The following is a 22,801-nucleotide window of genomic DNA, read 5'->3' as shown; positions in this document are numbered from 1 at the left end:
CATTCCCTTCTGTCCTCACTTATTTCTTCATGGACCTCTACTCTTTTCTTCATCACATCCTCCATTCTTTCCCCTTGACTTCCCAATCAAAGCAGCCAGGCAATGCCCAAACAAGAATTCACTGGCCCAGTCTCCTCTGCAGGTGTGTCTGAGGGCTTGGGCTGGGGGGTGGCTGGGGTGGGGATGGCAGCATGGAGTGGTAGTGTGGTGGAATCAAATAGAATCCCAATCCAGCTAGACAAGGGTGTGAGTCTCGGGGCTGCCACTTATTCACAAGTGAACTCAGTTGAGTGAGCAGGACTGCTGGGAGGAATACAACAGGTAAGAGAATGAAATGCCTGACACAGGGCTTGGAAGGTAACAGCTGCTTAGCCCCTCACCACCAACACCCACACCCAGGCCCATGAGCCCCACTGTAAGGGTTTCCCCTCAGCAAGTCTCAAGTGCAGCAACCTTCCATGCATCCTTGTCAGCGCCCTTACTGTGTCCCTCAAGGCTGTCCCTAACCTTTGCTCCTCTCTTCAAGCTTCTTGATTCAACTCCTACCCCACTTCACCAAGAGAATAAAGGCCTCCAGGCACGAAATCCATCAACATCCTTTCTTCCATCCCCTCAACTCTTTCAGATCCTTATTTCATCAGCTAGTCTTTCTTCACCTGGATCTTCAACTTCCCTCTCTCCACCCTCTTTCTCTCAGCCTAGAAACAGCTCTTCCTACCCAAGACACGTTCCCTGACCCTGCCTGTCTCCTTAGCTCTCCCGCTTGCCTTCTTCTTTCTTTTACCCATACTTCCTAAAGTAGTGGTCTGTGCTCATGGTCTCCATCTCCTCCTTGCCCAATCAGTTCCCGGCCTGCTGCCACTGGCTCAGCCCCCACCATGCTAAGGACATTGACAAAGGCAGAGGTTTCAAACTGACAGTTCAAAAGTGTGTTTAATTCAGGCCTCGCAGAGTATGAAATTTTTTGAAAGTATTGCTAAGATAAAGAATTGTAAGATTTCATATAGAAATCCAGATCTCTGACTTTTCTTGAAAAGTCAGATGTTCTGATCACTGTGCCCACGTTCCTGCTTGGCAACAATCCATGAGAGTTGATGATGGTGCCTTCTTAGGTAAACATATGCTTTTTAGTTTGCCACAGTCCCCAGTACTTCTTACTGGTGTCCCGTTAATCTCACTTATTGCCATGCACCCAAATTCACAACCCCTGCCCTCGATCCCTCTTGTTATTTTAATTGTCAAACCAATAAGCTAATAAAATCAATCAAACCAACAGCACTGAGAAGCTATGGTCTGGCTTATCTCTCTGGAACTTCAGAGGTGATCATCGCCCCTCTGAACTGAAATGTGACTTATGGCTCTTATAACATGGCAGTTTCTTGATATTTTCCCTCTTTGAAGATTCTCTCTCAATATCTTTCCCTAGTTCCTCTTGCCTGGCTAACACTTAAATCTTGATCTTCCCCAGGATTCTGCTTCATCTTGTTCTCTCTTCTCTCTCCACACTCCTTCTGGGCTAGCTCACGTTATTTGTGGTGTCATTTTATAAATGAGGTCACCCTTGTGTCCAGGCAATACACCTATGTGTATTGAACATTCCAACTGACAACTGGACTGCTCCTTCTGGAAGCTCGGCAGCCTTCTCAAGTCACCCTCAACATATTCAAAACAGCTCTGCATCCCTTCTTCCATCAACCCAGCCCTGCTCTCCTCTGTTTTGATTAATAGCACCTCTAGCCACCTACCCATCTAGACAATGCTGGACTCATTCCTGAAGCTCCTTCTTTTTCACAATCTATGTCCAACTGGACACTAATGTCTTTCATTTGCTTCATAAACATTTTTTGGCTCTCTCCTTTTTTCCCCACCCCTTGCCACCATCTTGGTTCTGGCTCTCATCATCTGCTCCTATCACTGCAATAGCCACCTACTGTTGCCATTGCCTCTGGTTGTCCCATTTAATCCCATTCCCTATGTAGCAGTAGAGTGTGCTTTTAAAACATTTCAAACATGTTCACACAATGGGCTCCTGGGAGTCATGGTTCTCTTTGAATAGCACCATAAAACACTATACATATGAGTTAGAAATCATTTTACCAGCAGAACACACTATTATCTACAGAACTCATGGACTCATGTATTTAAATGAATTTTAAATTTCTGAATTTTTCTATTACTTTTTTTTTTTTGAGACAGAGTCTCACTCTTTTGCTTAGGCTGGAGTGCAGTGGCACAATCTTGGCTCACTGCAACCTCCACCACCTGGGTTCAAGTGATCCTCCCACTTCAGCCTCCAGAGCAGCTGGGAGTACTAGCTCATGTCACCATGCCTGGCTAATTTTTGTATTTTCTGTAGAGACGAGGTTTCACCATGTTGCCCAGGCTGGTCTCGAACTCCTGAGCTCAAGAACTCCACCTGCTTCAGCCTCCTAAAGTGCCAGGATTAAAGGTATGAGCCACTGGACCCAGCCTATTACTTTTAACTTACATCCTTTCCATTGTCTTATTGATTGCTGGTGCTTGCTAGCAGACACCAAATGTTTAAAGAAATTTTATAGACAAAAAACCAACAATTGAGAAAATAACCTTATTTTTTCTTAAAATTGAGAAAACTGTGACTGCTTGATTCTGAGGGGCCATACCAATTCTCCCTGGGATCAGAAATCAGTAACTACTCTTTTAAAACGTAGATTTGTTGTACCTTGGAGGATGGCATGAAAAAGAAAATAAAAAATAAAATAAAATAAAATGTAGATTTGATTATGTTATTCACCAGTTGAAAAACTTTCAATGTCTCTCTATTGCCTAAAGCCTAGAGGTCAGTGACATAGCTCAAACCATCCCTCATAATCTAGCCCTAACCTGCCTTTCTAGGTTCTAGCATGTCCCTCACCCAGCCACCCTGACCCCAGCCACAGCAGACCACATCCCTGAAGAGGAGGGCATGCTATACTCCTTGGGCCCCTGTGCCTGCCATTCCATAAGTCTGGAATCCCCTTTCCCCTTCAAGGCCAGACAAGAAGGCAAATAAATGGACAGGTCCCGGAGAGAGGAGACAGGCAGAGAGCAGGATGCAAACCAGTTCTGCCTGGGGCATTACCTGCTCCCTGGAACAGCTGAGCCCTGGGGTCCCTGGCTGTCGATGCTGCCTCTGGCCCCAGCCTGCTTCCGCTGTTGCCTCCCTGGCTGCTACTTCCACAGGTCCTCTTCTTCACACAACAAACTCACTTTTGTTTCCAGTTAAGCACCAGGGGAGGTGTGGGGAGAGAAGAAGGGGGGTTTGGGGGGAGAAAAAGAGAGAGAGAAAAGGAATGTGTGAAGGACTGGGGAGGTGGAGAGAGAGGCTATATGTAGAGAGAATATAGGTGTGGTAAGTGTAAGTGTGAGAAAGATTACACAAAAGTGTTTGAGAGAGAAAAGCTACACTGAGTTAATTAAAGATCTGAGAGAGAGAGAGACAGAGAGAGAGACAGAGAAGTGAGAGAGAGACAGAGAAGTGAGAGAGAGAGAGAGAGAAGTGAGCGAGCGAGAGAGAAGTGAGAGGGTGAGAGAGAAATCTCAGGTGCACTGGAGAGAGAAAGGCTCAGTGGCTGCAGCAGAACCTCAAGCAGGAAGCCGGGTCTCCACAGCAGTAGGGGTGGTGGCAGCTGAGGACCTGTGAGAGGACTGGCAAAACTGCCCCTTTACCCCCTTCCCCATGAGTGCTTCCTATGTGCCTGTGGTCTCTAGGAGAGCCCAGGCTCCTCTCTGCAGGCCCCTTTATAAAGGCAGGGGTAGGATGTGCTGTGAGATTCCCCGGGGCCTCCTTAGGAGCCTTGGTGGCAGGTGAGCTGGCTGGAGAGGAACCTAGCAGGGCCCTTCCTCTCCACCACACAGCCCCAAAGGTGGAGTGGGGTTGCTGGAGGGGAGTGTTTGCTGTGGGGTCTCACACTGACCAAGCAGTGCTTCGATAATGTGCTATGTAGCTGGTTTCTTTCCTCCCCAACTTTAAACCCAAACTCCTGATACACTTCCTGTTCCTCCACCTCTCAGGCAAAGTGCCAAGTGTCACCACTCGGCAGGTGTTTTCTGAGAGCCCACGGACAGTGGAAGCTGGTCACTTCAGAGTGTGAGGTAAACTCCACTGGGGAATTATTTTGCTCTTCTGAGAAACTCCTAATCTCCTGGGTTTGGTTTAACAAGTGCTTACTGAGTACTTAGAATGTGACAAGGTTGATTGGAGGTCACTGACTGGTGGCTGCTCCAGGGAGTTACAAACCCTGAATTCACTAAGTCTTCGAGCTGGGAGGGAGCTTAGTGATGGTCAAGTCCAAACCCTTCATTTCACGGATGAGAAAACCAAGACCCAGTTTACCCCATAGGTCCCCTAGGCCCCAATACAGGTTAGCAGAGCCTAGGGGAGAACAGACATCTGACATCCTCCCCCTACACTGCCCCATTGAGGCTGGCTCCACTGGTGACATTTTCATACCTGAGGCTCGAGGATCAAGTATGCCCATTTTATTATTTTATTTTTAGAGACAGGGTCTCGCTATGTTTTGCAAGGCTGGTTTCGAACTCCTGTGCTCAGACAATCCTTCCGCCTCAGCCTCCCATAGTGTTGGGATTACAGGTGTGAGCCATCACACCTGGCCACAAGTATGCCCGTTTTAAAGCTGAGAAAACAGAAGCAGAGGACACCAGGCCCTGCCTGAGGGTCCCAGGCTCTGCAGCTTCCACTGCACTGTGGCTGAGGTTGACCCAGCTCCTTCTGAGTGGCCACAGCAGCCCACACCAAGTCAGGCCCTGTGGGTGGCCTCAATACCCAAAAAAAGATGGCCAAGGATCCCAAAAAGATCCTCTTTATTCATGTGGTGTTTTAAGAGCCCAGACCTGGGCTCAACTCCAGACTCTGCTATTACTAGCAGTAGGATCCTGGCAAGACATCAAGCTCCCACTGAGCCTTAGTTTCCTCATCTATGAAGGGGTAATAATCATGCCCCCCTCACTGGACTGTGGCGGGGATTCAATGAGATAATACATGTAATGTGACTGGCTGGCACAGCACTCGTGTACACCAGTCACTCAATAGGTGATATTGCTATTATTGTTGATGCCAGCAGGTGTGACACTTCCTCTGTTACTACCAGTCACCAGCCTGTTCCCTCTAAACATTCCAAGGGCCCAATCCTTCTCAGCTTCTAGACTCCACGCTCCTCCCATGCTACCTCTGGCCCTCCATCCCAGGCCCCTACGCTGTCTCTGCCCCTCCCTTCTGCCCACAGAAGGTTTAGCTCACCACATGCTGGGCCACTGGGTCAGGGTTTCTCTAATGCCCTGCGGATCCCACATGTGTGCAGCACGTCAGAAGTTAATCCACATAATGAGAAATGCCACAGGTAATAGCCCCTCTGTTCTATAGCTAACAGCAAGAGTCACAAAGTGCCAGCCCAACTATAGGAATGGATTCTAATAGCAGTTGCTGGGAGAAACATAACCTCCGTGGGGACCGCTTCAGGAGGCACACTAAAGCCACACAAAGAATCATGCTTTTACTGGGTGGGGACTGACTTAGCACAAAATGATCTAGTGGCCTGCAAACTAGCAAGCAGTGCAGACTTCAACTCTTAGTAAAGATCTGGGAGCCATTATGGCCATCTGGAAGTCAACATCAGGACACGATCCTGGGGTCCTCAGCTCTGGGCAAGTCCTTTCAGACATTCTCTCATCGGCTCCCTGATGGGTGGCTACACGGTCAGCTTTGTAAGGTCAGGGCCTATCTTGTTCACATTGCACTGCTGGCCCCTGACATGGGTTCACACAGCACGTGTACTCAATGCATATTTGCTGGGTGAATGGATTTGACTGCCTGACACTCGGGAGTATATTTGCTGAGGCTGGCCTCAGCAAGAGAGGAGCCAAGAACAAGGAAATGGAGCTGAGGGTGAAGCAGAGGGGGCAGGGATGGGGGGATTCGGGTGACTCCAGGCCACTGACTATTGGGGAGTGGGAGAGGGAACCCAAAGGAGCCAAAACCATTCTTGCCAACTGTGTGAAGTAGGTCTTGGAGGCCCTGAGTCCTAGTTTCATGGGCAATAACGTTCTTTTTCTAGAAGGCTGTATACAAACTCCAAGTGTGCCCTCTGAGAGAGGAAGAGGAGAGAATCTGCTGACTTGCTGTGTTCACAGGAATCCTTCCTGGGGTGGGTGGCTTTGGAATGTCTGCCCAGCCCATGTCCCCCCCTCCCATAAGGATGACCCTGGGCAGCCGTGTTTGTGTGACATGTGACCTCTGCTCCTGGCCACAATGAATTGGAGCAGGAATGGTTCATTGGACACCTGTCCCAAGCCTGTGAATTTTGAATTGGGTCTCTGAGTTAGCTGGGCCTTTCCTGATGGTTTCTGGGAGACAGAGCTGGTAAATGGAAGAGGCAGAAAGGGCTGGGCTGCAAAGAGAGGAAGCAGCCTACAGGCGAAGCTGTGGGAAAGGGCTGTGTACACCCAGAGAGGGGGCTGAGAAGGCACTGCGCTCACCCACTTGAGCCTGGCTCTTCATTTTGCTTTGGGACTGTGAGAAACTCCTTTGTTCTTGTAATATAAACAATCTCTCCCCACATCCCTTCTCTCTCTGCTTCCCCAAGCCAGTTCAAATAGGTTTCTGGCATTGTGATAAAATTACCTTCTTAATCATGAGTCCCCTTTGTATGAAATTCTAGAGTGTGGAGATTTTTTTCTGAGTACCTTCTTGAAAACCGTAAGTGTAAAGGTTATAAAAGAATGTTGAGTCACTGTCATAAGAATAGTTAGATTAAGCCTAGTCATGTGAAAAGTAAAAGAGCGGGGTAGTAAAAAAAGGCAGGGCAGGCCTAAAGAAAGAAAGAGAGGCAAAGGAAACACTCCGTGACCTTGGATAAGGGAGGAAGCTCAGCTAGGTCAGAGGGGCTGGCAGAGCCTGGCATGTGCATGGCCAGCCCCCCAAAAGTGCTTGTGGATGGAGCCAAGGCTGGAGAAGGCCTAAGTATGTTGGGGGTCGGGGAGACTCAGTCAAGGCTAGCTGAGAAATTCAGATAAGAGATCCCTCCGTCTTTCCCATCTGAGTCCCCTACACCACTCTGGACCTACCAGGCCTGGGAAGGGCAACAACCTCAGTGTGAAATCAGAAAGGCCCCGAGCATTTATATGACCCAACAGCAAAAAGAGAACAACGACATCCATCTCACTGGCGCACAAGGGAAGGAGAATCAGACGTTTCTGGAAAACCAAAAGGGTAAAAGGCAATTATTACTCATGATTTAAGATTTTAAAATGTCACCAAGAGTCTTCAATTTGCATGTTGTCCTTATTGTTCTGTTTTGGTAGATATAAATGCAGTATAATGAAGAAGCTGTCATTTAAAACCAAACTGAACAGTTGCTCTGCTTTTTCCTTCCAAGCCAAGAGGGGTATGGAGCCTAATGATATCAGTAGGAAGTTGAATCTTGATCCCGTTTCTTTCATCTGACAGAGGCCAGTGGGGAGGGAGAAAGGAGAGAAGAAAATTTAAAGGCCTCTCAGTTTTTTGGATTTTTTTTTTTTTTTTTTGAGACACAGCTCATTCTGTCGCCCAGTGCACTGACGCAATCTCAGCTAACTACAACCTCCACCTCCAGTGTTCAAGCGATTCTTGTGCCTCAGCCTCCTGAGTACCTGGGATTACAGGTGTCTGCCACCACGCCCGGCTAATTTTTATATTTTTAGTAGAAACTGGGTTCGCCATGTTGGCCAGACTGGTCTCAAACTCCTGGCCTCAAGTGATCCGCCTGCCTCAGCCTCCCGAAGTGCTGGGATTACAGGTGTGAGCCACCATGCCTGGCCCTCTTTCAGTTCTTTTATGCTGCATAAGGGCTAGACTGAGAGATGGTCTTTGTGTTTAGTTCAACACATTATGAGTCCAGTTGGGTGAAAATGGGCTCTGAGCTAAGGTGAGAGAGACCGAGGTAAATCATATGACAGGTAAAGTGAGTGGAGTGAGTGTGTGTGTGTTGGAGAGGGGGCGCTGAGGAGAGGGGGCTCAGAAACCGAGAAGCAAGGAGATATGAGGAGACTCAGGAGGGCAGTGATGGGGGGTGGGAATTGCCAAAAATATGGTAGGAAGGTGAAACTACAGAGGAAGGTGGCCAAGGGGAAATCTTCAGTGGCCAGAGGATTTTTAAGAACAGGGATATCTAATATCTCATTTTAAAAATTGAGTATCTCGGCCAGGTGCAGTGGCTCATGCCTATAATTCCAGGACTTTGGGAGGCCGAAGTGGGTGGATCATTTGAGGTCAGGAGTTCAAGACCAGACTGGCCAACATGGTGAAACCCCGCCTCTGATAAAAATACAAAAATTAGCCAGGTGTGGTGGCGGGTGCCTGTAGTCCCAGCTACTCGGGAGGCAGAGGCAAGAGAATTGCTTGAATCTGGGAGGCAGAGGTTGCAGTGAGCAGAGATCATACCACTGCACTCCAGCCTGGGCAATAGAGGGAGACTCCTTCTCAAAAACAAAAAACAAAAAAGAAAAAGAAAAAATTGAGTATCTCTGCAAAGTAAACCCCCTCCATGGTTCTGAACCTTCAACAAAGCCTGCTGCTCACCTATATGCCTTAAACGACCAATTTTGAGGAAACCACAGCAGGGCAGAACTCCATACCTGGGCTTTCCTGGAGGTGAAAGCAGAGAACAGATGCCAAAGGTGAAGCACAGTGAGACTGAGTCCACCAAGCAGGGACTTGGAGCCAGGGCAACACTGAGACTAGAAGCCTTTGGAAATTCACAGACATTTAAGCAAAGGTGTGGGCCTATTCTAGAATGTGGCGAGGAGGCTGGAGTCTATTTTAGTTAACCATATGGAATAAGGTTATAAAAACTTTATATTAGGATTTTCATTGGTTCACTTGCAAATTCAGGCTCTCAACCCATTTCCCCTTAAGGTCTTAAGGTCACTAACTCAAGATTCTCTCCTGGTAGGGTTTTTTGCTTGAGTTTTGTTTTTGTTTTTTAGGAGAACAGTCCTCTTGGCTAGGGAGGGAATGCAGTATATGTTGAAAATTCGGGGAGATCTTGGTTTTAAGGTGTTAAAGGGCAAGAAGAGAGTGGTATAGAAACAGACTTCCTTGAGGTAATTTTAATTTGCCTTCCTTCCCCAGCCCCAGGGTTGGGGGGAGCATAAAAGGTCTAGAATGATCTTTATCCTTTCTCCTTTTTCTTCCTCCTTTTCTCTTTTCTCACTTCTCCCCTCTTCACCACTTCCTTCAAGATCCAAATTAAGTAGACAAAGGTGAGGAAGCCACCCCCATTTTAAAGTTTCAAACCCTAAAAGAAAGCCAATTGTTGGCCAGGCACTGTGGCTCATGTCTGTAATCCTAGCACTTTGGGAGGCCAACGCAGGTGGATCACTTGAGTCACTTGAGGTCAGGAGTTTGAAACCAGCCTGGCCAACATGGTGAAACCCGTCTCTACTAAAAATACACACACACACAAAAATTAGCTAGGTGTGGTGGCACATGCCTGTAATCCCAGCTACTCGGGAGGCTGAGGCAGGAGAATTGCTTGAACCTGGAGCGGAGGTTGTAGTGAGCCGAGATCGTGCCACTGCACTCCAGCTTGGGTGACGGAGCAAGACTCTGTCTCAAAAAAAAAAAAAAAAAAAAGAAAGCCAATTGTCTTTGCTCCTATGTTTGAAGCGTGGCCTGCCTCTGGGACTCCTTAGTGCAGGAGATGTTTTAGAGATAAACTTATTTTCTATCCTAACTCTTGCTCCTTCCTTATCAGAAAAGAAAGACAACATGAAACATGTCTTTGGTCCCAAGGCTTTGGAAACTTGTGAGGTTCCAGTGTCTTAATAGAAAGCCTTTCTCTCCTTTACTTCTCATCTTAGGGTAATTTTGATCTTTTGGTGATCCCAGCATTGCTCAATACCTGGCAAATAGATGAAGGCTTGAATATTTTTCACACTCCTTCCATCAGAAGGATCTCATAAGCTTCTCAGTACCAACGAGGGCAGCCAAATCAAACAAATGCCCACTTGTAGAGGAAAAAGATTTGGGCGTGGTGCTCTTAAATTGGGTTAATGTGTATAAAGTGAACCAACTATATGTTAAGTGCCTACCATGCACCATGCACCATGTGAGGTATCTAATATCTATTTATCTCTCATTTAACAACTCATAGCAATCTGGCATGAACAACCATGCAGTTTGCCTAGGACCGATCTGGTTTTAGCACTGAAAGTCCTTCCTCCCTCATCCTGGGACAAGTCTCAGTCCTGGGCAGACTGAAACAATTGGCCACCCTACAACAATCTTTCACTCTCCAGATGAGAATACTGAGACTCCAGGGTCTACACACCCTGGTTGGGCTTGACTGACCTTGTTTCTCTTAAATCTTGGCTCCAGTTCTTATTAGCAGCCTAGAAAAGTGGAAGTGCAACCACATTTCTAAAGCTGCTTCTAATCCTCTTTCTCCTAATGGCCTCTCAAGAGGTTTTCACAGCCAGAAAACACATTTTTTCCCCCCAGGGTAGAAACCCTGGCTCCTACTGACTTTCACCACAGCTTGATGATTCTATTCATCATATGAGTTCTGCTTCAGTCAAAACTGATTGGCTACCAAGTATTGACTTCCTAAATTATTAATATATTCACACTGGGGGAAGGTGTGGTAAGAAGGGAGAGAGAAAATAAATAAACCAACTGCTATGGCCTATTATTTCCTACCTATCTATTCCTTTCAACATGAGGCAATTTGGCTACTGGAAAGGACATCATTATCAGCCTGGGTCCAATATGGTGACTGACCAATGACATCTTATAAAGGAAAGCAATGTAGTGAAAGGGCAAGCACAGTCTTTGGAGTCAATAGATCTGTTTTTATTTCCCACATTCACTGATTAACATCTGCATTATGCTACATCTCTTTGAATCTTAGTTTCACAATCTGAAGATGGGGATAATAATATCTCCCTTTTACTGTTGGTGTGAGGATTAATTGAGAAGATGTAATTCCAGATTTCAAGCTATATTACAAAGCTATAGTAATCTAAACAGTATGGTACTGGCATTAAGACAGGCATGTGGACCAAGGGAATATAATAGAAAGCACAGAAACATGCACACATACATGGTCAACTAGTATCTGACAAGGGTGGTAAGAATACACAAAGTGAAAAGATTAGTCTCTCCAATAAATGGTGTTGAGAAGACTGGATATCTACGTGCAGAAGAATAAAACTGGACCCCATCTTATACCACTGACAAAAAATTAACTTGAAATGGATTAAAGGCTTAAATGTAAGACCTCAAAACATAAAAGTGCTAAAGGAAAACAGGAGAAAAGTTATTTAACATTGGTCTTAGCAGTGATTTCTTTTGGATATGGCACCAAAAGCACAGGTAACAAAAGCAAAAATAAACTAGTGGAACAATATCATATGAAAAGGCTTCTGCATGGCAAAGGAAACAATCAACAAAATGAAAAGACAACCCATAGAACAGAAGAAAAGATTTGCAAGCCATATATCTGATAAGGGCTTAATACCCAAAATATATAAGGAACTCATACAACTCAATAGCAAAAAGAAAAAAATCCTATTTTTAAATGGGCAAAGGAAGCCAGATACAGTGGCATGTGCCTGTTGTCCCAGTGCCTCAGGAAGCTGAGGCAAGAAGATAGCTTGATCCCAGGAGTTCAAGTCCAGCCTGGGCAACACAGTGAGACCCTTAAAAAAAGGCCAAGGATCTGAATAGATGTTTTTCTAAAGAAGACATATGATATGGTTTGGCTGTGTCACCACCCAAATCCCATCTTGAACTGTAGCTCCCATAATCCCCATGTGTCATGGGAGGGACCTGGTGGGAGGTAATTTAATCATGAGGGCGGGTTTTTCTCATGTTCTCATGATAGTGAATAAATCTCGCCAGGAGCAGTGGCTCATGCCTGTAATCCCAGCACTTTGGGAGGCCGAGGAAGGCAGATCACCTGAGGCTGGGAATTCAAGACCAGCCTGACCAACATGGAGAAACCCCATCTCTACTAAAAACACAAAAATTAGCTGGGCGTGGTGGCGCATGCATGTAATCCCAGATACTCGGGAGGCTGAGGCAGGAGAATTGCTTGAACCCGGGAGGCAGAGGTTGCGGTGAGCTGAGATTGCGCCATTGCACTCCATCCTGGGCAATAAGAGCGAAACTCCATCTCAATAAATAAATAAATTTCATGAGACCTGATGGTTTTATAAAGAGCAGTTCCCCTGCACATTCTCTCTTGCATGCTGCCATGTAAAACATGCCTTTGCTCCTCCTTCACCTTCTGCCATGATTGTGAGCCCTCCCCAACCACGTGGAACTGTGAGTCCATTAAGCCTCTTTTTCTTTATGAATTACCCAGTCTCAGTTATGTCTTTGTTAGCAGCATGAGAATGGACTAATACAACATAGAAATGGCCAATAGGTACATGAAAAAGTGCTCACCGTCACTAATCATCAGGGAAATGCAAATTAAAACCAAAACCATAGTGAGATGTCACCTCATACCTGTTAGAATGGCTACAAAAAGCAAAAGATAACTACTATGGGCAAGAATGTGGAGAAAAGGGAACACTTGTGCACTGTTGGTGGGAACGTAAATTGGTACAGCCATTATGGAAAATAATATGGAAGTTCCTCAAAACATAAAAAGTAGAACTAGTATATGATCCAACAACTCCACCTCTGGGTATACACCCAAAGGAAGCCAAATCAGTATCTTGAAAAGATACCCATGTGCCCATGTTCACTGCAGCATTATTCACAATAGCCAAAACAGAAACAACCTGCATGTCCACTGACAGATGAAGGGATAAAGAAAATGTGGCATATATAAATATATACAATGGAATATTATTCAGTCATAAAAAAGAAGGAAATTCTGTCATTTGTTTCAACATGGAAGAACCTGGAGGGCATGATGCTAAGTGAAATAAGCCAGAACTATTGCATGTTCTCATTTATATGTGGAATCTGAAAAAGCTGAACTCATAGAAACAGAGGGCAGAACAGTGTTTACCAGGGGTTGGATGTGGAAGATGAGGAGATGTTGGTCAAAGATAAAAATATTCCAGGGATCTAATGTACTGCATGGTGACTACAGTTAATAATACTGTATTGCATACTTGAAATTTGCTTAGAGAGATCTTAAGTGTTCTTACCATACACACGCACAAAGGTAACTATGAGTGGTGATGAAGGTGTTAACCAATTTGATTGTGGTAATCATCTCACAATGTGTATGTATATCAAATCATGTTTTATACCTTAAACACATATAATTTTGTCAATTATACTTCAATAAAGCTAGAAAAGAGAAATGTATGAATTTCCTTTTCCTTAATTCTCCCAGCTGCCTTTTCTAGCTAATTTTTACCTATCATTTAAGACTCATGACAGGTGTCACCTGCTCCAGGAAGCCTGTGCTGCCCCCTCTGCCACCACTCACCACCTAGGCCTATGTGCTCCTGTTTCTCCTTCTATAGTTTCCTGTGCAGACCTCCATCAACGCACCTCCCACCAATTTATGCTTATCTGTTTGTGGGTCTGTCATCTCCAGGTGCAAGATATTTTCTCCAAGGGGCTCTGACATGATCCAGAGGGCAACTTTGCAGCAAGAGGCTGCTTTCCATGTAGTGCATGGAGCCAGTACAAGAAGGACAAGGATGCCTGGGCTGGCCTCTTTCCTGTCCCTGACCTGCTGTGGGAATAAGGACCAGCAGTTACTTGGGCCTCAACTAGAGTTAAAGCAGGGACTTCACAGGGTTCTGTAAGTTAAATGTGGTTCAAAGAAGCATCAAATTTCTTTAGGATAGTGTATCTTTTAACCAGGTACACTGCAACTTAATAGAAAAGTACAGACACCCAAGCCCCATTCACATCTAACACGTCAGGCAGCTGGATTGTGTATTTCAAAACTGTCCTGGAGGTTAGGAACCTTGCAGCATATATTAAAGGCACCCTCGTGGGTCTCTGTGGAAGGAATAAAAGTCAGCTACCTGGCCTTTGTTTCAACTTTATAGTTAAGATTATTAATATTATACATTTAGTTAAAAATGATATTGAACTATCATTCTCAGGGGGCTTTCACAGGTACCAAGCCCCTTCACATATACTGTCTTATTGGATCTTTGCCATTATTCTGTAAGGCAGGAACTGAAGGGGTCTCTGCTCAATCCTCCATCTGCATAGTGTGCCTGACCCTCAGGCCCAGACACATCTAGCCACCCTGCCTGGCCCAGGCCCCTCATACTCTGCAGGATGCCCCTGTCCTCTGAAGTGGGAGTTCCTGCTGGGCTATGCAGCCAGACCAGCTGGGCCCCCTGCCTAGGTGTCTGGATGGATTTACAGAACAGACAGGACACTCAGAGAGGAAAAACATATGTGGTCAGGTGTCCTACAGCAAAGAGAAGTGGGAGATTCAGACAATTATCCAGATGAGGCAGGTAAAATGATGCTGGCACTGTTTTATTTTCACTTCCGCAGGGCATTGGCACTATTCCTGAGATGTGGCAAGAGCAAGGTTTATATCTGTATCACACATACAATGCCCATTTTGCTTAGAAGTGAAAGACTGAGGGTTGAGACTTCCACTCCGTGAAGAACAGCAGAAACCAACTCAATGCCCATGGGCTGCAGAAAAATCACTGTGGTTGGTGACTTTGTTACCAGGCTTTGTGGCTTCCTTAAACCGGAGTGTCTGGAACTGGGGTCTGGAATGTATTCTCAGGGGTAGAAAGGTTTTACTTGAACTTTTAAATTTTGCTTCCATTTTGATAATCTTAAAAATATTCCTTTTATTAGATGGAATAGCAAAACTTGGGTTATAATTCATAATTGGAAGATATTTTTATGGAATAAAACCCTAATTAATTAGATTATTTCTCAAATTGGAATATGTGGCTTCCTGGGGCCCTACAAATATACAAATGCATTTTCATGGGTCTACAAGACATTATTTTCCCTTTAAAAGGGGTCTTTACTTTACTCCAGCTTATGAGACATGGCCTAAAATTCCCTGTCCTCCTAGGCTCTCCCATTCTCCCTTTCCTACTCCACAGCCCTGTGGGGAACAAGCCAGTAACACACACACATAGTATAGGAAGAGCAGACGGTGAAGGAAATGCACCAATATATTTGGTACAAATATGCCAAAAGGGCTGGACGTGGTGGCTCATGCCTGTAATCCCAGCACTTTGGGAGGCTGAAGCAGGTAGATCACTTGATGTCAGGAGTTTGAGACCAGCCTGCCCAACATGGTGAAACCCTGTCTCTACTAAAAATACAAAAATTAGCGGGCGTGGTGGTACGTGCCTGTAATCCCAGCTACTCGCGAGGCTGAGGCACGAGAATCACTTGAACCTGGGAGGCAGAGGTTGCAGTGAGCCGAGATCGTGCCACTTAACTCCAGCCTGGGCAACAGAATGAGACTGCGTCTCAAAAATATATATATGCCAAAGGGTTCTACATTCTTTTTTCCTTTGGCTTGCATTTAAAATCAGTGTCCACTTAACTGAACAAGACACCACCAAAGCAATGTCAAATCCACCATCTATAACTACTTCTGTGATGTTCTATGTCACCTCTTCTAAACTCTTTGAGCAGAGGGCACCAAATCTAAACTGCTTTCTTCTTCTCTGGCTCAGGAAGGACCCAGCAGACTCCACCTTCCAAGGACGACCTCAATCCTGAATGTAGGAGAGGTGGTGAGGTGACAGGGGACATCTCAGAGACCATGTCAGTATGTGTGAGGCATCCAGAACCCACACGGGGGCAAGAGGTCTTCCCAGCAGGCTTGCTTTCCTCTTGGTCTCTGATGTTCCCACTCCTGAGCAGGACTGTGTGTGTGTGTGTGTGTGTGTGTGTGCATGTGCAAGTGTTTGTGTGTGTGTGTGTGGTGTGTCTGTGTATGCATGTGCATGTGGTGTGTGTGTGTGTGTGTGTGTTGTATTTTAACTATAGTCCATCTCTTACACTGGACTCCTCCAAAGGATTTACCATTACCCCATCTCCTACAAAGGCACATTTACTCTGTAAAAGCCACAGGCCCTGGTCAACCTAATGCCAATGATGGGGGTTGCAGAGGGCTCTGCGGGGTTGGGGGTAGCTCCCATGGCCTGTGAGAGCAGGTGCATCAGGTCTCCTGCCAGGATACTAAGACGCAGTCACTGCCTCTGACACTCCTTGGAAGGTATAGATGGTATAATAAACCAACTTTTCCACGCTCAAGACAGTGAGCTATATATAGTAGAAACCAAATTAATACTGTTTATTAGGCAGGTTTGGGATATGCTGAGAGTGAAATCACGTCCCCAGAAACATCAGTAAAGTCACAGTAAAATGTCACATTTGTGCTCTAAGGATTCCAGTCCTTTTTACTCCTCTTAAGATTGATCATTTTCTTTCCACAGGAAAGAGCAAAAGACTGATTTTTAACTAGCCCAGAACTATTTTCTGAAGGAGCAGAGGAAGGCCTGGGGGCTTTGTTGTCCTGGAAGAAAGCTTCCTAGGTGTCTTGCAAGCTACAGTGCAGGGTGACTACACAATTCTGTACCAGGCCTTCAGCTCCAGTGAGGAGAGAGGGTGGAGCTAATGTAACAAGAACTTCAATTTACTAAGCACAATGCCTCATACAAAACAAGCATGTCCATTATTGGTTCTTAGGGCAATGACCGTATGGTCCTTGGAATTTGGAAATGAGGGAAATAATTCTGAGAATTAAACCATGAAATCAACATAGAATGGATCAGAGTGGAGGTCTCAAAGTCCCCAGAGAAAGACAGAGGGCGTCAGTCTGACCAAAAGTGTCAATGAGCAGGAAGGTTGGCCAACAATGGAAGCAGAGCAGAGGGGGCCAAAGAGGTTAGTTAGGCTGAGCCATGTGGAGCGTTACCCACATTCTCCAAAAAATCCCCCCTGCCCTGCTGGGTCCCATCTGGACACACGAGCAGGATGGCTCCCCAGAATGTACCCCTCAAGGAACTCACGAGTCCTGCTGATAAGATCCATGCTGCTGTCCTGGCTGCTTGCCCCACTCCCTGGGCCAGTCAGTTCCTGCTGTGGCTGGTCTGGCCGCAGGCCCCAGTGGACTTTTTGCAGGCCTGAAAGATGTCCCTTCTGGTCAGTTTTTCTTTGAGGGTAACTGGGTACTGGAAGCCCAATGTGGATAGGAGGGCATTCTGTGGATACGGCACAAAAGACAGGGGAGGCAGGGTTACTGAAAATTGGCATTTTTCCATAATATTCATCAGTTACAAAGAGATTGGGCTGCAGAAGCAAAATGGAAGACATGGAGTGCCAGGATGGGGTCATTGCCCTGAGGCTTGGGTTTGACCGAGTTCCATTAATGAACCAAATCAACAGTTGCTGGAGGGAATACCCTCAGTGCTATAATTAGAATTCTGTTAGAATGAGCAGAACTCCCATTCCCCCGTTCTTGCTTGTCCGGAACAGTGATTACTGGATATGGCTTATGACACGTGGTTAAGGGGAAAGTCCCTCAGTGGGTCACAGATGTAGTTCAAAATGCCAAGTGCCCTCTTTGATTGTTATGGGAAAGTCATATGCATTTTTACTGAGAGCCATTTTTACTAACAATCAAGGACTACATAGACTACTTATCAGAAAAGTGAGTTATTGAGGGTTTCACAAAGCTGGCTTTGTAAACTAAAATTTCTAAGAACTAAAGTTACCAAGAGCCCTAATTCAGAATCCCACTAATAAGCCTGATTACTATTGAAACCCAGGGTAATGGGCAAAGCACACAGAGGCAGCTGGAATTCCCTCACCTCTCAGATAGGACATTGCTATCAGTTTAACATCAGTGTTGTCTTAAGTCAACAATTTTTAAAATAATTAATAGATTTTTAGAACAGTTTAAGATTTACAGAATTATTGAGCAGACAGTACACAGAGTTCAGTATACCTACCTCGACCCTAACCCTACCTCTACCCCTACAGTTTTCCCTATTATTAACATCTTACATTAGTGTGGTGCATTTGTTATAATTAATGAGCCAATACTGATACATTATTATTAACTATATAGTTTACATTAAAGTTTACCCTTCTATTGTATAGATACTTCTATGGGTTTTGACAAATGCATAAGGACATACATCTACAATTATATATCATATAGAATAGCTTCACTACTCTAAATATCCTGTATTTCACCTCTTCATCCCACCCCTTCCTCCCTCCAACTCCCTTTTCTTTCCTTTTTTTTTTTTTTTTTTTTGAGACGGAGTCTTGCCCTGTCAGCCCAGGCTGGAATGCAATGGCACAATCTTGGCTCACTGCAACCTCCCCTTCCCAGGTTCAAGCGATTCTCCTGCCTCAGCCTCCCAAGCAGCTGGGATTACAGGCACGCACCACCATGCCTGGCTAATTTTTTGTATCTTTAGTAGAAACAAGGTTTCGCCATGTTAGCCAGGCTGGTCTCGAACTCCTGACCTTGTGATCCACCCGCCTTGGCCTCCCAAAGTGCTGGTATTATAGGCATGAGCCAACGTGCCTGGCTCCAACCTCCTTTTTACTTACTATCTCTACAATTTTGCCTTTTCCAAAATATCACAGAGTTGGAATTGACAGAGCAAGAGCATTGCCATCTTGTTGGACAAGCAGTGCCATTCTAAAGTTCACCTTGATCAAAAACCACCTAAATCCAAAGGGCATCAGCCTAATGGCTAAGGTGAGCATGACCATAAGCCACAAATAACATCTCCAACTAGAAACATTCAAAACCCCTTCCTGACCAGAGACATGCCAGCCCTGAGATAACCTCCCCTCTGGCCAGAGAGATGTTAGCCCCAGGATAACTGCCTCTCTGACCAGAGACATTCCAACACCACCATAAACTTCTTCCCCACATAGAAACATTCCAAGCTTGTGGTAAGTTCTCTTACCCTAAAGTAAATAGTCTTAGTCTGTAAGAGAGAGCGCTTCTGACCCAAATCGGCCAGAAGCCCCTCTCAGGTTTATTCTCCAAAATAAACCTGTCTTTGACTGCTGAGCCACTTTTCGTGTTTCCTTCCTTTCTTTCACTCTTACAGGAATCATATATTATGAAGCCTTTTCATATTGGCTCTTTCAATTAGCAATATACATTTAAGCTTCCTCCATGTGTTTTCAAGGTTTGATAGTTCATTTCTTTTTTTTTTTTTAACGTCTGAACTTTTTATTGGCCTCCTGCTCCCCAAAGGGTACCCTGCTTCTGCTGGCTTAATGTCTCGGAACTTTGGTGTCATTATTCTCAGACAACACTTTGCCATCCACTATCCAGTGGGTAGTGGTCTTTTGGATGATTTGCATGGAGTTGCTGCTGTCCAGGGCATCACCAAGATTGAAGTCCTTGCCATCTTCCAGCAGGCAGTGGTAGGTGGTGATCTCAGCCTCCAGCTTGAGCTTGATGTTCAGCAGGGCCTTGTACTCCTGGGCCTGGCACTGTCCCTCTGCCTGGGTCTGTGCCAGCTCTGACTCCAGGTGCAGCAGGATCCCATTGAGCTGCTCCATCTGCAGGGTGTAGTGGGCCTCCACCTCCCTCAGGCTGTTTTCCAAGCTGACCTTCAGATTTCTCATGGAGTCCAGGTCAATCTCCAAGGACTGGACTGTACATCTCAGTTTCATGAGCATGATCTCAGCAGCTCCAACCTTGGCAGACTGCATGGTGACCGCTGTGGTGCTCTCCTCCATCTGCTGAGACCAGTACTTGTCTGGCTCCTCTCAGCTCTTCTGAGCCAGCTAGTCATACTGGGCCCAGATGTCTGCCATGATCTTGTCAACGTCCTAAGATTTGGGGACATCTATCTCCACGGTCAACCCAGAGCTGGTAATCTGGGCTTGTAGGCCTTTTACTTCCTCTTCGTGGTTCTTCTTCATGAAGAGCAGCTCCTCCTTGAGAGCCTCGATCTCTGTCTCCAGCTACAGCTGAGTGACACTGGTGTCATCAATGACCTTGTGGAGCCCACGGATGTCGCTCTCTACAGACTAGCGCATGGCCAGCTCTGTCTCATTGTTGACTCTAAAGTCATTGGCAGCAAGACGAGCATTGTCGATCTGCACAACGTGGGCATTGTCCACAGTATTTGCGAAGATCTGAGTGCTCATGTCCTCAATGGTCTTGAAGTAATGGCTCCAGTCTCTGATCTGGGGTCCCTTCTTCTCCAGGTGCTCCCAGATTTTGCTCTCCAGCTTCCTGTTATCAGTCTCCAGGCTCCTCACTGTCCAGGTAGGGGGCCAGGAGGTCATTCAGGCTTCGCATGATCTCTTTCTCATTCTGGATGCCTCCCATTCCGGCCAGACCCCCAGCCATCCCTGTGGCCAAGCCCCCAGACCCCATGCCACCCTGGAAGCTGGTGGAGCAGGACACAGAGATCCAGGAACCAGAGCCCCCGGCACCTGCATAAACACTGGCCACACTGCTGACCAGCCAGGCGCCGTAGCTGGGTGGCTGGACAGAGCCCAGGGACCAGTAGTTGGAGGAGAAGGTGGAACGAGTGGTGAAGCTCATGCTGTCTGGGGAGGAGAGTGAGAGGAAAGGACTCAGGCTTTGCTGATGACCTCATTTCTTTCTATCTCTGAACAATATTCCACCGATGAATGTACTGTAGTTTGTTCATCCATTCTCCTATTGAAGGACATCTTGGTGGCCTCCAGTTTTGGTGATAATGAATAGTGCAGCTCTAAACATTCATATGTAGGCTTCTATGTGAACATAATTTTCAACTCAACTAGGTACATACCTAGGAACATGATCGCTAGTTCGGATGACAAGACTATGATCAGCTTTGTAAGAAACTGCCATACCATCTTCCAAAGTGGTTATACCGTTTGCATTCCCACCAGCAATGGAAGAGCATTTCCTATTGCTTTGCATCCTCATCAGCATTTGGTATTGGCAGTTTTTTAAAAAATAGCCATTCTAATAGGTGTTAATGGATCTTATTGTTTTAATTTTAAATTCCCGACTGACATATGACATTTAGAATCTTTTTATATGCTTATTTGCCATCTGTATATCTTCTTTGATGAGGTGTTTACTCATATCTTTTGTCCATTATTAAATTGTGTTGTTTCCTTATTGAGTTTTAAAAGTTCTTTTGGTATTTTCAGATGCAAGTCTTTTATCAGATACATGCCTTTTGCAAATATTTTCTCCTGGTCTGTGGGTTTTCTTTTCATTCTCTTAAATGTCTTTCACAGAGCAGAAGTTTTCAATTTTAACAGAGTCCAGCTTATCATTTTTTTTTCATCAATTGTGCTTTTAGGGTTGTATCTAAAAACTCATCACCAGACCTAAGGTCACCTAGATTTTCTCATATGTTATCTTCTACAAGTTTTGTAGTTTTGCATTATACATTTAGGTTTAAGATCCACTCTGAGATGATTTTTTGAAAGGTGTAAGGACTATGTCTGAATTTTTTTTTTTTTTTTTTTTGAGACAGAGTCTTACTCTGTCATCCAGACTGGAGTGCAGTGGTATGATCATGGCTCACTGAAGCTTTGACCTCCTGCGCTCAAGCAATCCTCCCACCTCAGCCTCCAGAATAGCTGAGATCACAGGCATGCATCACCACACCCAGCTATTTTTTTTTTTTTAATTTTTAGTAGTCTCAACATCTCTATGTTGCCCAGGCTGGTCTTGAACTCCTGGGCTCAAACAATCCTCCCGCCTTGGCCTCCCAAAGTGCTGGGATTACAGGCATGAGCCATTACACCTGGCCTGGATTCATTTTTTTTTTAAACATATGAATGTCCAGTTATTCCATCACCATTTGCTGAAAATATTATTCTTCTTCCATTAAATTGCCTTTGTGTCTTTGTCAAAGATCAGCTGATTATATTTGTGTGTGTCCATTTCTGGGCTATTTATTCTGTTCCACTGATCAATTTGTCTGTTCTTTTGACAATATCACACTTGATTGTAGTAGCTTTACAGTAAGTCTTGAAGTTGAGTAGTGTCAGTTCTTCAACTTTGTACTTTTTCAGTGTTATGTTGTCTATTCTGGGTCTTTTGCCTTATATACGCTTTAGAATCAATATGTCAGCATCCAAAAAAATAACTTGCTAAGATTTTTATTGGGATTATATTGCATCTATAGATCAAGTTGGGGAGAACTGACAACAATGTTGAATTTTCCTACGCATGAACATGAAATTTTTTTTTTCTTTTGAGACGGAGTCTCACTCTGTCACCCAGGCTGAAGTGCAGTGGCGCCATCTCAGCTCACTGCAAGCTCTGCCTCCCGGGTTCACGCCATTCTCCTGCCTCAGGCTCCTGAGTAGCTGGGACTACAGGTGCCCACCACCACGCCCGGCTAATTTTTTTTTGTATTTTTTTAGTAGAGACGAGGTTTCACCGTGTTAGCCAGGATGGTCTTGATCTCCTGACCTCATGATCCACCCGCCTTGGCCTCCCAAAGTGCTGGGATTACAGGCATGAGCCACCGTGCCCAGCCGAAATATTTTTTCATTTACTTAGATCTTTGATTTCTTTCATTACTTTTATAGTTTTTCTCATGTAGATCCTGTATACATTTTGTTAGATTTATGTCTAAAATTTTTGGTGCTAGTATATCATGCCTTAAATTTCAAATTCCAATGGCTGGTATATAGAAAAGCAACTGTCTTTTGTATCCTAAGACTTTACATCCTGAGACCTTGTTACAGTCACTTATTAGTTATGGGAGTTGTTTGGTAAATTCTTTGGGATTTTCTGCATAGACAGTTATATCATCTGTGAACAAAGATGTTTTATTTCTTCTTTCCCAAACTATATAC

At 45.2% G+C, this 22,801-nt stretch overlaps 1 protein-coding gene and 1 pseudogene across 3 annotated transcripts in view; both read right to left on the bottom strand.

Moving 5' to 3' along the window:
* The window catches only part of SLC4A5 (solute carrier family 4 member 5), a 144,031-nt gene that overhangs the window by 70,952 nt on the left and 50,278 nt on the right, over positions 1–22,801 (bottom strand). For all 3 annotated transcript variants that reach the window (XM_063695780.1, XM_019020982.4, XM_055378109.2), the window contains one exon: positions 17,008–17,199. In XM_063695780.1, the coding sequence (XP_063551850.1) occupies positions 17,008–17,199 (192 nt within the window). The remainder of the gene's footprint in view (positions 1–17,007; positions 17,200–22,801) is intronic.
* Positions 19,196–20,531, bottom strand: LOC101142454 (keratin, type I cytoskeletal 18-like; annotated as a pseudogene).

Source organism: Gorilla gorilla, chromosome 12, assembly GCF_029281585.2.
Source record: "Gorilla gorilla gorilla isolate KB3781 chromosome 12, NHGRI_mGorGor1-v2.1_pri, whole genome shotgun sequence".
Taxonomy (NCBI): domain Eukaryota; kingdom Metazoa; phylum Chordata; class Mammalia; order Primates; family Hominidae; genus Gorilla; species Gorilla gorilla.
Note: the sequence above shows the minus strand (reverse complement) of the source record. Positions and strands in the feature narration are given on the sequence as shown.